Source organism: Bison bison, unplaced genomic scaffold (genome assembly GCF_000754665.1).
Source record: "Bison bison bison isolate TAMUID 2011002044 unplaced genomic scaffold, Bison_UMD1.0 scf7180017864224, whole genome shotgun sequence".
Lineage (NCBI taxonomy): Eukaryota > Metazoa > Chordata > Mammalia > Artiodactyla > Bovidae > Bison > Bison bison.
Genome location: NW_011494796.1, coordinates 4347274 through 4365739, shown reverse-complemented (window position 1 = coordinate 4365739; position 18466 = coordinate 4347274). Strand labels below are relative to the sequence as shown.

General features: G+C 47.5%; 1 protein-coding gene across 1 annotated transcript in view; it reads right to left on the bottom strand.

Annotated features, from left to right (window-relative positions):
- ADAMTS17 (ADAM metallopeptidase with thrombospondin type 1 motif, 17) overlaps window positions 1–18466 on the bottom strand; it is a 409319-nt gene that overhangs the window by 390044 nt on the left and 809 nt on the right. The window contains exons 2-3 of the mRNA XM_010845854.1: window positions 18248–18463; window positions 6264–6417 (exon numbers count right to left, since the gene is read on the bottom strand). Of these exons, the coding sequence (XP_010844156.1) occupies window positions 6264–6417; window positions 18248–18463 (370 nt within the window). The remainder of the gene's footprint in view (window positions 1–6263; window positions 6418–18247; window positions 18464–18466) is intronic.

Here is an 18466-nt window from a genome sequence, read left to right as displayed (position 1 = left end):
GTACATGCAACTGTTGATCATTTTTACAAATAAAGAAATTTAGGTACAAAAAGATTAAATAAACTACTCAAAGTCATTCAAGCCAGTAAATGGCTTAAGGCAGGAATTCAAACCCAGTAGACCTATCTGTAAATTCTTAAGTATCTACACTGTACTGCCCCTCTAGGAGAAAATTATTTTGAATCTTGGAGAATGTCTAGGACTGGATACTGGAAATATATCAAAATTTGTACGCAGTCAAGAGGCATGCTGCTGCTGCTGCTCAGTTGTCAGTGTGTCCGACTCTCTGTGACCCCATGGACTATAACCCCCAGGCCTCTGTGTCCATGGGACTCTCCAGGCAAGAACACTGGAGGGGGTTGCCATGCCCTCCTCCAGGTCAAAGGTATGCTTATGGGGAAACGTATAGTCTTAAATATATACAGGAAAAATTAAGACAGATAAAGCTTAATGAGTTAAGTATTTTACTCAAAAAATTAGGAAAAAGGCAACAGGATTAAATCCAGAGAATGTAAAATAAAATTAAAAAGATAGAAATTAAAGAAAATGGAAATAAAAAAAGTAGTAAGGAAGAAAAACATAAAACCAAAGCTAGTTTTGAAAAGATTAATTAAAAACAGACAATTTTCTACAATTAAAATAAATAAACTAGATTTGCATTAACATGGATAAACCTAAAAAATATTATTATAATAAAAGCAAACTGTACAGTATGAAGCCATTTGTGCAAATTTTAAAACATACGAAATAACACAACATCTAGTTTATGACTATATATCACAAATACTGTAATAGTTCAAAAAACATGGACAGGAAGGATTCACACCAACCTCAGGATGGTGGTTTCTTCTAGGCAGTAAGCTATGGGGATAACAGAGGTGCAGTGGAAGGATACTAAGTCATACCCACAAATATGAATTTCTCTAAAAAAAAAAAAAATATTCTGAAGCAGATGTGACCAGAACTTAACATTGGTTAAGTCTGAATGCTGAGCACATGGGCTTTCAGTTTTTGTTTTGTGTTTTTTTTCCGCCTATTTTTATAACTAAAAAAGTATTTCAGTTTTTACAAAGTATTTTACAACTAAAATTAATTTATACCTGCTACTTTCACTTACTTCTAGCTCCTCTATGAGCTTCCTGGAGGAGGGACCATGCTGTGTCATGTTCACCACAGTTATGTTCTATGTCTAGAGGGTCAGTGAACACGTGATGACCGAATAAACAAGAACAAGAACATACGACCTCTAGGGGTAACTTTCAGTCTACAAACACTAAGATTCTCTCATTGCATTACAGATTTTCTCAAGAGGCAAGGATGAGAGATAATAATGAGAACTTTAAGCTTTCAGCTCAGTGCTCCACAGAGTTTCTCTTTCTTTCCCTATTAAACAGAACAAGGGCACTGAAGTGGTCCCCTGATATTAAAGAATGGGGGTAGGAATCATAATTATAACCACAGCAGCTGCAACTAATATTTGTTAGTTGCTAAGTGACAAGTACGCATTATCTCATTTAAAGCACACAAAACCCCCAAGAGGTAGATATTAGTGCGCTTCAAATGATGAAACCAGTGGCCCAGTCTTTTCTAAACTTGCCTGAGGCTATACAGCTCCTTTCCTATTTATTTATCAAGAAAAAACCATGAATAGATGATGAACAAGCCAACTATGATATCTATTCTTATTGGAAGGGTCCCTCCGTTCAGCCCATTCCCAATTTCCTCCAAGTTTGTTTTTCTGTCTCTTGGGCATTTGTAAGTGTTCTTATGAACATCCCCCCAACCAATGTGGCTGAAAGTGGTGCCATCACCTTCTCACCTCTGTGTTCTTCAGCAATAACCCTGAGAAGCAGACAAGGCTGGCATCATATCAGCATCACAGATGAGAAAACAGGCTGCTGTGGGCTGAACTGTGTACTCGAACCCTCAGCACCTTTGAATGTGACCGTGTTTGAAGACAGGGTGTTTAAAGAGGTGATCAAGTGAAAATGGGGTCATGAGGTTGGACTCCAATATTACTGACATTAGAGATCAGGATACAGACACGCATAGACCAAGAGCCCACGACAGGACAAAGGGAGAAGACAGCCACCTACAAGCTAATGAGAGGGGCTGCAGAGGAAACCTACCCTGCTGACCCTGTGACCTCGGGGCTCTAGATCCAGAACTGTGAGGAAACAGTGTCTGCCGTTCACCCTGCTGGGTCCATGGCAGTGTGTTCCAGCAGCCCCAGCACACTAACAGGACACGGAGATGCCGAGGGACCCTTCTGGGGTCACACACTAGGGAGGCAAGAGGTGGGCCTCTAGCATCCCTCTTCTTCTTGTTCTCAGGAATAATGATTCTAAAGTATCAGCGTCTCTTTTCAGACCTGATATTTTATATATGAGTACATACTTAAAATACTAACATGAAAAAACACAAAGTACAAATTTAATTCCATTTCTTTTGGCTTCTTCTCCCACTGAAGATGCAGAAAAACATGGAAGACCATCACCACCACTGAAACAAAACCCACTGGATAAACGACAAAACCATATTTTGCTTCATGCACTGAAGACCTGAGGTCTCCAATGACTTTAGAGGTGACAAATGCTAGGGGGACTGAGCCCTTCCCACTGAGCAAAGACCAGCAGCCAAGTACCCCTGGGGCACAGGTCGGGTGAGGAGTTAACAGGCATCTGACAAGGACTCGGTGAAGTCAGAAGGAACCAGCCGAAGTCTCATCCACCACATGGGCTACGATGAAGGACTCAATCTGGATTAGAGGTGTCCTGAATCTATCCCACCAGACTTGTACCTGACTGACAGGAAGTCAGGAGAGGATGGAAAGCAGAGTGACATCTCCACTATCAGGTGGGGACTGAGTGACGCTCTTACACTCCTGCCGCAAGACATTTGAAACCAGGGGTGAACCGGAAGGAATTCAAGTCACGATCCAAGCCAACCCACCCAAACTCCTGATTAAACAGAAGGGTTCAGCTCCTCATCCCAGGGACCTCTTTATTACCAGAAGAGAAGCCAGCTAGGACAAAGCTGCCAGATACAGAACCGCCGTGGCCAAGGCTGACCTGAGGTCCAGCCTCCTAACTCAGCTCCAGGGGCCCATGGCAGTGACATCATTTAGTGTTTAAGCCAGTTTGATTTCTGTGATTTCCAACCAAATGAATCTAAAGTAACACAAACACAATTTCCAACCAATAGTTTTTTATAGAGTATATACAGGTATTATTACACATGCAAATTCTTGCATAAATTGGCAATACACAATTTCTGAGTCATTATGATATCCTCTAAACACTCACTAAAATTAACTTTAGAATGCTATAAATGAATGAAACAATACTATAAAATAACTGTACTATTTTTAAAATAATCATAACAAAACAAACTATAAAGTAGCCATCAGTGACTTCACAGAATGGCATTGATGTGTTTGTGTTCTAAAGAGCCCACCACCAAGCAAAACACTGCAGGATTCCTATTGTGACAGTGCCTCATAGAAAACTAGTTTTATTATTTCACAATCTACTTCAACCATCCACAGGTTTACATCTACCATAGTGAATGAGAAGAGATTCAAATTATTACTTAAAAACCATGAAAGTGCTAGTGGGAAGATTCTAAACCGAATCTGAATGGAGAAATTAAAATAAGCATAGCAGGCAGACAAAAAGTTTTGGAGTCAAAATAACCACTCAAAAAATCAAGCATCTTTTCAAAACATCCAAAGTACCATTTTAGTGTTTAAGAATAGCCAAAAATATTTTCAAATACTCATGCTCACCAAAAAAAAAAAAAGAAAGGAAAAGGAAAAAAGGCTCACAGGCTCCATATTTTCATGCCAAGTTCCAAGCTGGAGTGATATTTTATGAATTAATTTATAAGGTCCTAAAAGAAGCTATAAAGGAAATAGGATCTGCCTGTCCCCTCTCTGGAAGCCCTGAATCTTTTAGCCTCTAGCCTCTGAGCTGGAAATGCAGCCTCTGTGGTACAAAATAGAAGGCAGTGATTCCTCCCAGGTGGCCTTCCCTGTGTCGGCCTCTCTGCCCCTAGCATGGTGGCTCACCTGGACTCAATCAGCGGAGCAATGAGTGCTTCGTGGAGGAGAAAGAGTTATCAGACTTCTCTTCACCTGCCTGAGCCAGCTGCCCACCCCCAGGCCACGTCCAAGGTTGGGATAACACAAGATCAGTGACAAGGCACGATGACACTGGTGACTGCCGTGCTCAGCCATAAAGAACATGCTCCCATGGGAAATCATGAATTAATCTCATTAATCTTTCCAGGAAACTTCAAGAATGTATTCTGCTGGCACCCTGGTAAATTAATTTTTCCAGTTTCTAAACCCCCAATGTTTAAAAGTTAATCCAAACTAGATAGGGCCTAATTAACTGCTTATTAGCTAAGCCTCTTAGAAGGCCTGTTGTCTTTCTTCACACAGCAACAAAGTTTACTATTTCACACAAGTCAAGAAGGACCAGAAGCAAAATTTATACTTTTCTCCTAAGTCTGTGTTCCTACCCAAGACAGAGCCTGAGTTGGCATCACCTTAAACAAACACGTGCTCCTGCATGGCAGAGCATGTTGATGAGAGATCTGGGGGTTGGGAAGAGGATTATTTTCTAGGCAAATTCAGAAATTTCTCTCTGCAGCCTTGCATGACCACTCTTGTTTCAACTTAATTTCCATCACATCCTCCCTAGCCTGGCTTTGCACATTTTATTTCCTTCATTAAAGGCAAAACAGTCTCTCAAGAGTGCCTCCAAACTAACCTTAGGGACAAAAATGCAAATATCAGCACAATTTATCATTTTGTCAGCAATCCTTGGTATCACAACCCCAAAGAGGATGGCAGCTGGTAATCACACAAATATTCCACAATACCATCCACAGGCACCCCGAGTTTCTGGTCACTGACTAGCAGCTGACGAGCACCAACTCGAGCAGAGGAAAAGTAGGAATAAAACATATTTGCTCTTGGGTTTTACTCTGTGGGCCTGCTTGGTGGTCCTCACCCTAGAAAACCCCGCTTGCAATGGCCCACAGGTGCCATTACTCATGTTTAAAACGTCGGAGGGCAGCAGTTCTCAGCACCAGCTGAACGTTAGAACCACCTGGGGAGGTTTCAAATCGCCAGATGCCCCAGCTGCACCCCAGACCAATAGAAGTGGCTCTCTGGGGGCAGGACCAGGGTGTGACTAGTTGTTAAGGCGCCCCACGTGATACCAATGGACAGCCAGTGCTGAGAACCTCTGCCTCCGAAACAATTTTTCAGAAATGCAGAAAACGCACAGATTTAGAATGATCACCAGTCATTCACTTTGAGAGGAGATAGAGAAAAAAATGATTCACCAAGACTGACCCAAAAGGGAAGAAGCACCACCCGCAAGCCGTAGACTATCATCTTCATCAAGGGACACCGACAGGCAGCCAGCCAGGGATCTAGCACCGTGAGAAGTCCTTAAACACCGACAGGTAATCCACAGGCTGCCCAAACAGAGCCGCAGAGTACAAGAACCCTGGGTTCTCAGCCCAAACTGCTCATCAGAACCACCTTTAAAAACACACCCAAGTCACACCAGACCAATTAGATCAGGATTTGTGGGGACTGGCTAGTGCACAGCACTTTTTAAAACAATGGCTCTCACACCTAACTTGACCAGATTTACCTGGACCCACCGCCATGGTTTCTGATTCGGGCTGGGCTGGGGATGGGTATATGAGAACACACAGTTCTAACAGGCTCCCTGGTGATGCTGGTGCTACTGGCCCAGGGGTCACACATTGAGAACCACTGTTTCCTAAGTTCCCCAGCTGACGCTGATCACTGCAGCCAAGTCAGAGGACCGCTGTATAAGAAGAGCGTGCTCTGGCCATGGTGTCCAGGGAAGGAATTACTGTAGCTCTGCCACCAACCTTGGACTTGACAACGATTAGCCACTGAGGTTTTTCAAGCCTCAATTTGCTCCTGGTCTATAAAATTGAGATGTAACAAAAAGAGATACTTGGTACTTTCTACAAATGCTTTTTTCAAAGAGCTAATTACACATGAAACACTGATATAAACACACATAGAAAGGAAAAGAAAGTGGCCTTATGGGCAATTAAAAAAAAATAGCTTTCAAAACACCGGAAACCTAAGTTCTTGCTCACAGGATTTCAGTACATTTGGAGACACATCAATGGGGATGGTCTAGGGATGTGTGACAGTATCAAACAGGCACGTGCTGTGAGTCATTCACGCTGTTTCCCAGACTCACCTGTGAGGACCTTGCAGAGCTGCCCAGGTATCTGGGCCTCGGGAGAGGGGCTGGGTGTCAAGGACCATTTGCGTCTGACCAGATGCTCTTGTCCCTGGGAACTGTTGAGGGGCTGGATGAGCACCTGCTCCTGCCCGAGCTGGATGAGGCCAACCTGCCCAGAAAGAGAAAAACAGACGTCAGTCATCCTCATTCACGCCCGTCCAGGACCCCAGCGGCAGAAGCTGGGAAGGCCACCCAGCTGAGGCCTGTTCCCGTGCTGGGGCTGCTGCTTTGCAGGTTCCGCTGATTCACGAAGCCCAAGAATGAGCTCATGTGTGACCTGAAGCACAGGGATCAAGCGACAGAAGGCAGAGGCTGGGGCACGACAGCACCCGTTTTCTGTGTTCACTTTCAAAGGTATATTATTCTGTTGTTTGTTTTTTTTTTAAACTTTTTAAACTATCTTTACGTCATCCCCCGGATCATCCACTAGATCACTGAAAAAGCAAGAGAGTTCCAGAAAAACATCTATTTCTGCTTTATTGACTATGCCAAAGCCTTTGACTGTGTGGCTCACAATAAAATGTGGAAAATTCTGAAAGAGATGGGAATACCAGGCCACCTGACCTGCCTCTTGAGAAACCTGTATACAGGTCAGGAAGCAACAGTTAGAACTGGACATGGAACAACAGACTGGTTCCAAATAGGAAAAGGAGTACATCAAAGCTGCATATTGTCACCCTGCTTATTGAACTTATATGCAGAGTACATCATGAGAAACGCTGGGCTGGAAGAAGCACAAGCTGGAACCAAGATTGCTGGGAGAAATATCAATAACCTCAGATATGCAGATGACACCACCTTTATGGCAGAAAGTGAAGAAGAACTAAAGAGCCTCTTGATGAAAGTGAAAGAGGAGAGCGAAAAAGTTGGCTTAAAGCTCAACATTCAGAAAACGAAGATCATGGCATCTGGTCCCATCACTTCATGGCAAATAGATGGGGAAACAGTGGAAACAGTGTCAGACTTTCTTTTTCTGGGCTCCAAAATCACTGCAGATGGTGATTGCAGCCATGAAATTAAAAGCCACTTACTCCTTGGAAGGAAAATTATGACCAGCTTAGACAGCATATTAAAAAGCAGAGACATACTTTGCCAAACAAAGGTCTATCTAGTCAAAGCTATGGTTTTTCTGGTAGTCATGTATGGATGTGAGAGCTGGACTACAAAGAAAGCTGAGCACTGAAGAATTAATGCTTTTGAACTGTGGTGTTGGAGAAGGCTCTCGAGAGTCCCTTGGATTGTAAGGAGATCCAACCAGTCCATCCTAAAGGGAATTAGTCCTGGTTGTTCATTGGAAGGACTGATGTTGAAGCTGAAACTCCAATACTTTGGCCACCTGATGCGAAAAGTTGACTCATTTGAAAAAACTGTGATGCTGGGGAAGATTGAGGGTAGGAGGAGAAGGGGATGACAGAGGATGAGATGGTTGTATGGCATCACCAACTCAATGGACATGGGTTTGGGTAGACTCCAGGAGTTGATGATAGACAGGGAGGCCTGGCGTGCTGCAGTTCATGGGGTCGCAAAGAGTTGGACACGACTGAGCAACTGAACTGAAGTCACCCCCCAAAAGTCAACCTGAGCAGGTACTCCAAAAATGTTGGGAATGAATGACAATTATATCCTTAACAGGGAAAAAAAAAAGTATATATGTATATCCCTGCTACTGCTGCTAAGTCACTTCAGTTGTGTCTGACTCTGTGCGACCCCATAGACGGCAGCCCACCAGGCTCCCCCGTCCCTGGGATTCTCCAGGCAAGAACACTGGAGTGGGTTGCCATTTCCTTCTCCAATGCATGAAAGTGAACAGTTGAAGTGAAGTTGCTTAGTGTGTCCAACTCTTAGCGACCCCATGGACTGCAGCCTACCAGGCTCCTCCATCCATGGGATTTTCCAGGCAAGAGTACTAGAGTGGGTTGCCAGTGCCTTCTCCAATATATATCCCTCAGTTCAGTTCAGTGCAGTCGCTCAGTGGTGTCCGACTCTTTGCCTAGGCATCACTATTTAGACTATTTAGAATCCCTACTTAGACTATTTAGAATTTTATATAGAAACTTATCCCTGGGAATTAGTAGAATCAAATAGAGAGGATGGAGTCAGATCTTAGTGTTAATAGTTTGGTGATAGGAGATTTATAGATTTTCTTCAGTATTTCAAGAGAACTTGGCAGAGTAATGAATTAGATTTAGGTTCTAATTTAAAGTACATCAGTGATTTAGACCTGTAATTTTAAAATCTTATCAGGTTCGTAAGCAGTATCAGAATGTATAAGAGAACTTAGGACTTCTTTACAAGACTATTAACTCATTATTTACAAGAACCATTTAAGTTCTTGCAAAGGATTTATTCTTTAATCAGACTACAAAAGAACTTGAAAATGAAACTGAATATGCTAAATTTCTAAACATGGTTTTAAAGGTTTAAATGTTGTCATCACCAGATTTGTAAACAGGATCAAATGTTATCCAAAGGCTCCTTAAAAAGAATTTCAAAAACTTGCTACATTATAATGAGAACGTGATTTGTAAATTGAACAAAAAACTTGCCGCTTTAATAAAATGACTATTAATTCTTAAAAACATGTACACAATGCAGAGAACTTTTCCCTTCATTTGGAACCAATGCTGACAGTATTAAAAGTCTGCCCTCCTTCCCAGGATACTTGCCGCTAGCTTCCCTCTGAATCATCAACAAAATGAGGTAAACCTCCCACAAGGAACCTGACTGGCTATTATCTGTGTTTGCCCGCTGGACCCTGCAGCCCACGGCCCCTGCTCTGGGTTCATGGTTGGGACCACCTTTGCCAGCACAGATTCGGGAGATAGAGCCAATCTGTCTTAGGCTGTCACGAACATCCCTGCTTCTCTCCCCCCAACCCCACACACACACTACTTTCTAAAAGCTGTAAACGCACTAAAGCAATGGTTCCCAAACTCCAGTGTGCATCAAAATCACCTGGAGGGTGTGGATGCTCACCAAGAACACTCATTTCTAACAAGTCCCCAGGTGACACTGCTGCTGTAGGCCTGAGGACCACACTTTGAGAAGCACTGGTCTCCACCACAGCTCAGCAATTCCTCCAGCCTCAGGTACAAAGTTTACTCACACGAAAGGATACAGACTCCTCTACCTTCTGAAAGGATGCATCAATTCGAATCCTCTGGAAATAAATCAGATCAATTACGAAGATCGCCTACAATTTTAGTCCCCAAATCACAGGGTGAGACCATACTTACTGTTCTAAGCAGATTGCAAGGTTTCCATTTCATTAGAACTTCTGCCAAGAACAACTCAAGAGATTTTACTGCCCAAATAAAACTGTCTTAAAGTGGTACTGCATGACCTGCCGGGAAGCAGGGCTTTCTCCCCTCTCCTTTGAAGTTAAAACCCGAGTCTGTTCACTGTGATACTTCAGGGAGGTGGTTGTGGGGGGCAGTGCAGATCCCCACCGGAAAGCCTCAGGGCAGAACCCTGGAGAACTGTCACTGGAAATGTTCATGATTGAAACAAAGTTGGTAGACGGGCCCCACATGGAAGGAGGCCATGCTCCCTGGAGGACATGCTCCATTCTGACAGGGTCCCAAGTCCTCCCAAAATGCTCAGGCTGCGGGAGGCAAAGCCCCCTTGTGTCTAGCACTTTCCAAGCCAGTTATCCTCCACTCAGCCCAGTGTCCAAGCTGCAGGGTAAAAGACCATTTAGCCAGTAGTTCTGATGTGACATAACACAGAGAATCTGTAAGAAAGCCTACGGGCAGGCACACATAAACACACACACACACACACAAAACCACGGTCCCACCTCCTGGTGGAGTTTTTACCTTAGAGGGTCGTTTTCACAGGGACCACATGGTGGTTTCAATCTACTCAAGAAAGAGACTAGCAAAGCTGCTGAGACAGACACATGGGCCAGAGGCCTGTACTCAACCGGGCAGCCAGGTGCCCCAGGGCCCGGAATTTCACGCAGGCCTGTGGCCAGAACAAGCACCTGGAGGGGCCGCAGGGCATGGCCTGCCTGTCCAGAAGCCACCACGAGGAGGGACTCACCCCTGTCCTCCCCAAGCACTGCCACCGGGCACCCTGAAGCCTCACCAACACCCACTGGGTCATTGCGGGGGTAAGACGTTCTGTGAAAAGCGCTGTCGCCACCACCACCACCACCCTCCCTGCCACACACACACACACACACACACACATACACACACAGACATACACACACACACATGCAGAGACATACATATACACACATACAAACACATACACACACAGATGCACACACACACATACACATATACACACATGCCCCCCCACACATGTGCACACATATATGCCCACATATACACACATGCATGCACACGTGCACACATACACAGAGACACATATATACATACACACACACATACACACATGCATGCACACATATACACACATGCCCCACACACATACACACATATGCATACACGTGCACACAAACACATATACCCACACACACGTACACACATACACACAGACATACATACACACACACACAATCTCAGCATGGGAAAAACTTGTCAGCCCTTTCCCTAACCATCCTCTCCCTCCCCTTTCCCTACAAAAACCAATCCCCTTCCCTGGCACTCTATGTCCCAGCCCACTACCTGCTGTGTTAGAGGGCATGTGTCACAGCCCAGTGCGTAGTTTGTGTCTTTGAGGCCGGATCAGAATTATTCCTCATTTTTCCAATGTCTGCCACATAAGAGTGACTCAAGAAAAATGTGAGTGAACTGGACTGTACTGGGATGGACTCAAATGAAATGGATGGAACAGAATGAAGTGGACGGACTGGCGCAGACTAGGAGGCCCCAGCACAGCACTCCCGCAGCCCCGTGCCCACATTCCTGTCCCCGCTGCACGCTGCAGTCCCTCGGCCGGTTCTGAGAACTCCTGAGGCCCAGGCCCCACTCCAGTCCACATGAGTTAGATCTCTGGGGGTGAAACTCGGGCACTGGTATTTTTTTAAGCTCACTGGGAGACGCTGATGCAGCCAGCATCAAGAACCCCTTTCCTAGCTTTCAGCTGGCTGCTGGAGAGGTGGCCACCTCCCGCATCAATCCAGGACCTGGAGGTGCCCTGGGCATGGAGCGCCTACACCAGCCTGGGCCTTCCTGATGGGGCCCTCTGCCCTGTGGCCCCAAGAGCTGAGCAGGGCTTGCATTATTCCTCTGCTTACCGTCTATGTCGAGAAGGGAGCCACTGGGAAGTGCTCTTGCAAGGCTTCCCTGTTCCACAGACAGCAGTGAGGAGACGCCTCAGATCACAGTATATGCAGGACCACTGCAGACCCCATCTAAAGGGGACTGGACTCCCACGGCGGACAGGACTGGAAGCCCAGAGGCCTCTGGCTTTTAAGGAGACAACAATCCTCAATGAAATGAAGAGAAATCTTACATCTTCTAAGATTTGGTATCCTACTAAAGAAGTTTGTTGAAGTTGCTCAGTCGTGTGCAACTCTTTGGATTCCCATGGACTGTAGCCTACTGGGCTCCTCCGTCCACGGAATTTTCCAGGCAAGAGTACTGGTGTGGGTTGCCATTTCCTTCTCCAGGGGATCTTTCCGACCTGGGGATCAAATCCAGGTCTCCCACATTGCAGACGCTTTACCTTTAAAGAAGTTTGCAGCAAATAAAATGTATCAGGTGTAACCTGATATTACAAAAGTTCTGAGTGGTTCCCTTTCAGTTCCCTTTGTTCTGGAAGCTGGCTTTGAGGGGTTTCAGTGCTGCTTTAAGAGAGCATTATAATCTGGGTATTATTAACCCCACCCAATCCCCTGAAGCAGGACTAGCTCTCCCTGCAGCTGAAAAAATGAGTGAAGGTCAGAAAGGTTTGTAACTTCCTAACATTAGTGAGACTTCTTTGCATAACATGAAAAATGCGTTTAAGAAACTCTGTTTCATGCATGTTCTGGAACCATCTGACGCTCTTCTCTCTGTCTGAGGGGACCTGCCTAGTGACTGGTGACCTCACTGTCCTACAAAGGCCACACGGGGACTTCAGCACCCAGGGAGCCTTCGAAGCCTCTCCTTTTCAGGAGGCCACGGCTTCTGGGTTCACTGGACTGGGCCTTCAACGGCCTCCTCCCTGTGGATGGGTGAGTGTAGGTGGCTGGAGAGGAGGGAGCAAGTCTGCTCCCAAGAAGGAAAAACAGTCCTGGGGCTGCAGGCCCTGCTACACTGGCCTCAGACTTTGGGGAGGCCTCAGCGGAATCTGGGGGGGCCTCAAACCTGTCCCAGAAGGAGCATCCCCGATACAGCACAGGCATGAGGGGCCTCCCAACCTCCACAAGGAGTCCCCCTTTCAGGGTCATGTTGCTGCCTCTGCAAACGTCAATTGCCTGAACACAGATTCTTGGTCTTGACTCCAAAGTCGGCCTCCCCATTTACAGCACTAGACAGTCACAGACCCCCTCCTTTAGACCCCTCTCCTGTAGTTTTCCTCTCTGTCTCCACAACCCAAGCCTTGAGGCCCATCACCTCGCCCTTCCAAACGCCCCCTGCTCCTGTCCTCCCCACAATGCTCTCCCCAGGGACTTCCCGGTTAGTAGCCAGAAATGCCCCCTCATGACCTCCAGGCCAGGGATCCTCAAAATGGTTCCCAACCAGCAGCAGCACCTGAGAACCTGTCAGAGCTCAAGCTCTCGGGTCCACCGCCAGATGGACTGGATCAGAAACCTGGGGGGTGGGGCCGAGCAATCCAGGTAGCAAATGCTGCCAGGAACTCTGATGCCAGCTCAGGGCTGAGAACCACTCATAAAGGATGAACCCCTCCCTACCCCCACCCTACAGGCTTAAGAGCATGCTCCTTCCCCTGCCAATCTTCCGAGACAGGGCCCCATACCCCACTTCTCTCTGAGGCTCACTGGGAGCCTACTGGAGGGTCCTACACACGGCAGGTATATGATAATGATCTGCTCATTTAGTCAACAGCCTTGACTGGTTGGCTGATCTATAAATGGAAAAGTCTGGAAACAGCCTGTGGGGCAAGAGAAGAAATGTGTTTCTAATGCCTTAACGTGCCAGGCTCTAGCTAACTGATTTCAGACTTTATCTTACTTCCTTCTCTCGACAGCCACGCAAAGCCGATGCTATTTACCCTTGTGTGACTTCAGACAGGGGCATTCAAAGGACATAAGCGACTTGCTCAAGATCACAGCCTGGAAAAGTCTTATTTCCGAAAGAACATGGGTGTGACGGTGCACCTGTGAGCCCGTATGTGGAAACACACACGGGGAAGGTGCTGACTCTGAGTGGTTCCCCAGGACGTACTGGCTGCAAAAACATCTCCTGTTGCACATATCCAAGGTCAAGGAGCTGCAGTATCTCCAATTCAGGAAATAAGCTTCAAGAATGCTGTCAAAGAAGACATCTTCAGTCATCATCCCATCTTGTACTTCTTCTTTTTTAACAGGTTGCCAACTAAATACAAAGTTCAGGTATACACGTGTATACCTGTGGCAGATTCATGTTGATATATGGCAAAACCAATACAATATTGTAAAGTTAAAAAATAAAATAAAAAAAAATACAAAGTTAAGATGGGAAAATCTAGCTACGTACCCTAGGTAAGTAACTAGACAGGCTTAGGTATCCGAGGTTACAGTCAAGGGCAGCCTGATGCTCACAAGCTGTGGGTACAGAGTTACCATCAAGCAGAGTGAGCACCCTCCCAGAGGAGCTGGTGGGAGGCCTTAGAATTCTATGCTCCAGGTTCTCCTCTTCAATTTCTCCGCATCCCAAATCTCACAACTGTCTTTTCCCTCCTTGCTTTCCTTAACATTCACCCAAGTGATCCTTTTTACAAAGCTTTAAAAAATGTGTTTTGCATTTTCCAAATACATTTATGTTGTGCATGATAAATTCTTCAGTAACATTAGCTGCTGAAAGACTAAGGACTGCGTGCCTTCCCCACACCCGTATCAATACCATGATGCAGGATAACGTGCATAAAGGATAAGGTCTCTTTGCTCCCTTCCCAATGGCCTCCACACCACACAGCTTTTGCCAAGACTGCTTCCTACTCAGCTATAGTGATCAAGTGATGCTGCATTTAAAAGCTGAGCAATTTTGTGGGCAATGAAAAGCGAGTTGGGCAACTCTAAAGGGAGAGGCAGCAACCTCCCAAACTGGCCCCTTCATCACTGATATCACGCTGCCCTCTTGAGAGCATGGGCCCCCAACTCTTCTAAGCCACCTGCTGACTGCCTGGCTGACCTCAGTTCCACCCTGTTCTTATCTGGACCACAATTGTTCCCCTATGGAAATGGTGAGCACTCTCCTAAAAGCTCCTGAGCAGACTGGAAGGAGGAGCTATGGGAACTAAGAGTGTGGGGAGCAGCACGGGCGAGGGGCTCCCGCCCCGGCCCTGCATTGTGGTCGGGCACTGGGCAGACAGAGCCCCTGCCCCGTGGTCGGGCACAGACAGAGCCAGGCTGGGTGGCCCATGAGGCCAGTGAGCAGCCTGAGTGACAGAGACATAAGCCAGCATCTCTCGGAGCATGGATGTGACTCCAGAGAAGGTGTCCTGGGACCACCCCTGACCTTCTGTTCCTCCTGGGTGGCCTGGAGAAAGGGCCATGCCCCAGAGCTCCTGGGTGTCCCGTGTGGCCCCAGCATCTCGCCCACAGGGCACCCCCTCAGGCCACATGCTAACAGGCAGGCATGTTCCGGCCAAGGACTTCCCTGACCTGGTGCTTGTGACGCAGAAGGGCCCCTGTTCAGCAGACCAGACGCTCTGCCTGCCCGCCCTCCTCTCCTCTCACGTGGGGATGAGGACGGCCCCTCCATCCTCTTCTTTCCGACAGGCAGCACTGAGAGTCTTTTCAGAGACGGGAACTCGCTGTCTCTGGGGTTCCACCTCCACTGCCTGCTCTGGTGAATCTTAACCCGAAGTTTCTTCAGATTCCGCCAGCCTTCCATGATCTGGTCCCATTCACACAAGGCAGCTGATCCAAACTCACATAAATCCTCTGGGAGGGAAAATACCTTCTTCATATGCCCAGAGTTCATCGCTTTGAAGTCAAATACAGTTAGAGAAACTTCCCAAAACCTATGTTATGTCTGAGGACTTCTCTGAAATGTAAATAAAACGAAGATGCATAAATGTAAAACAATTAATACTTGAGCCCATGGTCTCTGAAGATCCAAAAAATGCAGCTTGCACAGCTTTTCAAGGTAAGACAGAGAAGGGAAACACCATAGACCCCCACCTCTGCCCGCTGTCAAAAGGCGGGGTTCCAAGGGTGGAGAGCAAAACGGAGTGTGAGATTTACTTCCCCTGCCCCCATGCACAATTAAGGAATGATCTATTCTAATCATGCATCTCCTTCAAACAGGTGTCAAATGTCTCCGGAGACAGCTCAGGGAGCAGAGGCTGCACACGCCTCCCTGCAGGCAACGCTCCTCATTAGGCCGTTTCGGAGACGTGAGATGCAGCAGGTTTAATTCATACTCAACACCGGAATAAAATTTTATCGAACACATACGTGTCCACCTGTCTCTTTACCTTCTTACGGCTGCTTCTGCACTCAAAGAGCAGTGTTGAGTAGTTGGGACAGAGACCATATGGCCTGCAAAGCCTGCAGTATTTACTACTTGGTCCTTTGCAGAAAGTTTGCCAGCCCTGCTCAACATGATTCTTCAGACACAACGAGCCTTTGGAATGCTCCCAGCTGTGGGCACCAAAACTCACCTACTGGGCATTATTCCTTTCCCCATACCTCGTGGTTGAACCTGTCCTCAAAAACACACAACACCCGAGCGAGATCTCTATGGAGCTTCTACCACGGTCCAGAAGGGCTAACACAACGTTACCAGCCCAGCGGAACTGTCTTAGGCACACTGAGTACCAAAATCAAAGTAAGGTGGGGTGTGCCTACATTCCTGCTGCTTTCTTTTCTAGAGGAGCAGGACCAGTCTGCCACCAAAGAGGTCCACTCCAAGTCACCCGGCAGTCTCTGAACCTGTGCCCTTCCTCTATAGGGTGTATTAGAAAGAAGTGTCCAATGTCCAGCTTACATCTATGGGACGCACAAAGCAGACGAAACCACAGAAATACGAATTTTAAATCTAAAGTCTTAGAGGTGCCCCCACCGCAGCTGGCACATGCTTAACGCAGCCTCTTTGCCTTGTTCCTTTATCTAAAGCACAGCGCCCTCACATGGTGCTGAAGGGAAGGGCAGTCCTGCTGAAAACCTGGAGGACAGAAGGGAACTCTCACAGCTCAGAGCCATGTGTGAAAGGGCCCAGCACTCACTCCAGGAGGATTTTAAATCAGTGTTATCCAGATATCCACTCTCAGATCCTTCGCAGATAGCGCCTCGCTGGAAACTTTACACCAAGAAGTATAAACTCTGACCTCTACAGAAACTCACTAAACCGCAGCAAATGGGATTCAGATGTTTCCATGTTCAGTACAGTGATGTGACCTAGACTTTAAACACTTTGGCAAAAACAGGAAAAATGATGTGGGCCTTCCAGTCCCTCCCAGAACATGATACAGCCTTGACCCGAGGCCTTCAGTGATCTGAGCCTTTCTCACCCCTGCTTAAGCCTCCTCACCCACAGCTCAGACTCCCCGCTGCTGTTCCACACTAGCTCCTACCAGGCTCCTCCACAGTCCCTTTTCCTCATTTAACCAAAGATGTTAATTTCTCCAGTCCAGCAAATGGAGATCATATTCTTATCAGAACTCAAAAAATCCTACAAGGGGAACTGGTGACGGCCAAGTTTAGAATTACTACCTAAGGTCCCCTACACTGCCGGGAAGGGAGCAGTCTTACATAAAGACTCTGACCCTCAGGGTTTCTGACCTCTGTGGCAGATTTGTGTCAACTTGTTGCACGCTATGTGGGTAAGGGCGAGAGAATTCTAGATGGTGGAGTGAGAGAAGGTGGAAGTGGGGAAAGCAGTTTCCTGTGCCAGGAAAGGACAGACACAAAAGAGTATCAGAAACCACTTCCCCAGAAGATAGAGAAGCGTGCTCTGCGCCCATCCCAGGCTCTGCCGGGTGGGGGCAGCCCATCTGCCAGCCATCTGTGCTCCTTGGGGGCATGATGAGAAGCTGAGAAGTGTTGTTTGGGCACCAATGTAACCAAGTGAGCCAGTGTGAGCAAAGGCAGGGCAGAGGTGCCAAGGACTTCCTCCCTCCCTCAGAGCACTTCACAGGTGCGGAAACCGAAGCAGTGGTGGGTAAGGGCAGATTACTGCCACACCCAGAGAGCTTCCAGGGACAGAGAGAGGGGCTTATAACCAAGGTCAGCATTCCTCAGGCCTAGCTGAGGGTAGGTGCCAACAAATGCCTGCTTGCAGCATAAGGTAAAAATATTAGGGACACCTTCTCTTTCCTGGCTCCCATGTTTTAACTAAGAAGAGTAGGTTAGCGGCCTGTCTGGAGACCCCTCCAAATATCCTTTCCTGAGTAAAGACTCAAAATTACAGAAAGGAGGCCAATGCTTGACTCGATCCCCAATTCAAGAACAGACGAACATACAGATCGGTGTTCCCCGTGACACACACACAGCACACCTGTGCAGAAGCAAACTGGGCTCTCTCTACATCCCGGCCAGGTGCACGTCTCAGTCTAGGGGCCTGGCGGATTTCATCTGGGCATGACCTATGCTCCCTAGGCAGGCTGCGGCTATCTCGCGGTGCACCCCCACCTCGGTGCTGGCCTGACTCACCTCTGAATTTGCAGAACTGACAGCGCTGGGTAATGAGATGACTCCCCTTTCTTGCCCTCTGCTCCTAGACCCTCTGGAAGGTTGGGGGTGCTCCCTCCTGCCAGCGGCAGAGCACATCGGAGGCCCCACCGCCATCCCAGCCCTCCCCGGAGACCTCCCTTCACCCCCACCCTTGGCGCCCGGACAGATCGCCAGGCAGACCCGGAGGTGGCAAGAGCTGTACCAGGCCGCCGGCGGCGCCGCAGGCGCTGAGCGAGACGAGGGATCCGGGGTGGCCGAGCACGCTGCCGGAGTAGAAGCACAGCTCGGCTGACCGTCCATGGCGCCCGCCTGCGCCGGCCTCCTCCACCTCGAAGCCGCCGGACAGGAAGCGCAGGTCGCGGCGCAGCTGCAGGTACAGGTCGCCCCCGAAGGCCGGCAGGTGCAACAGCAGGGCGCGCTC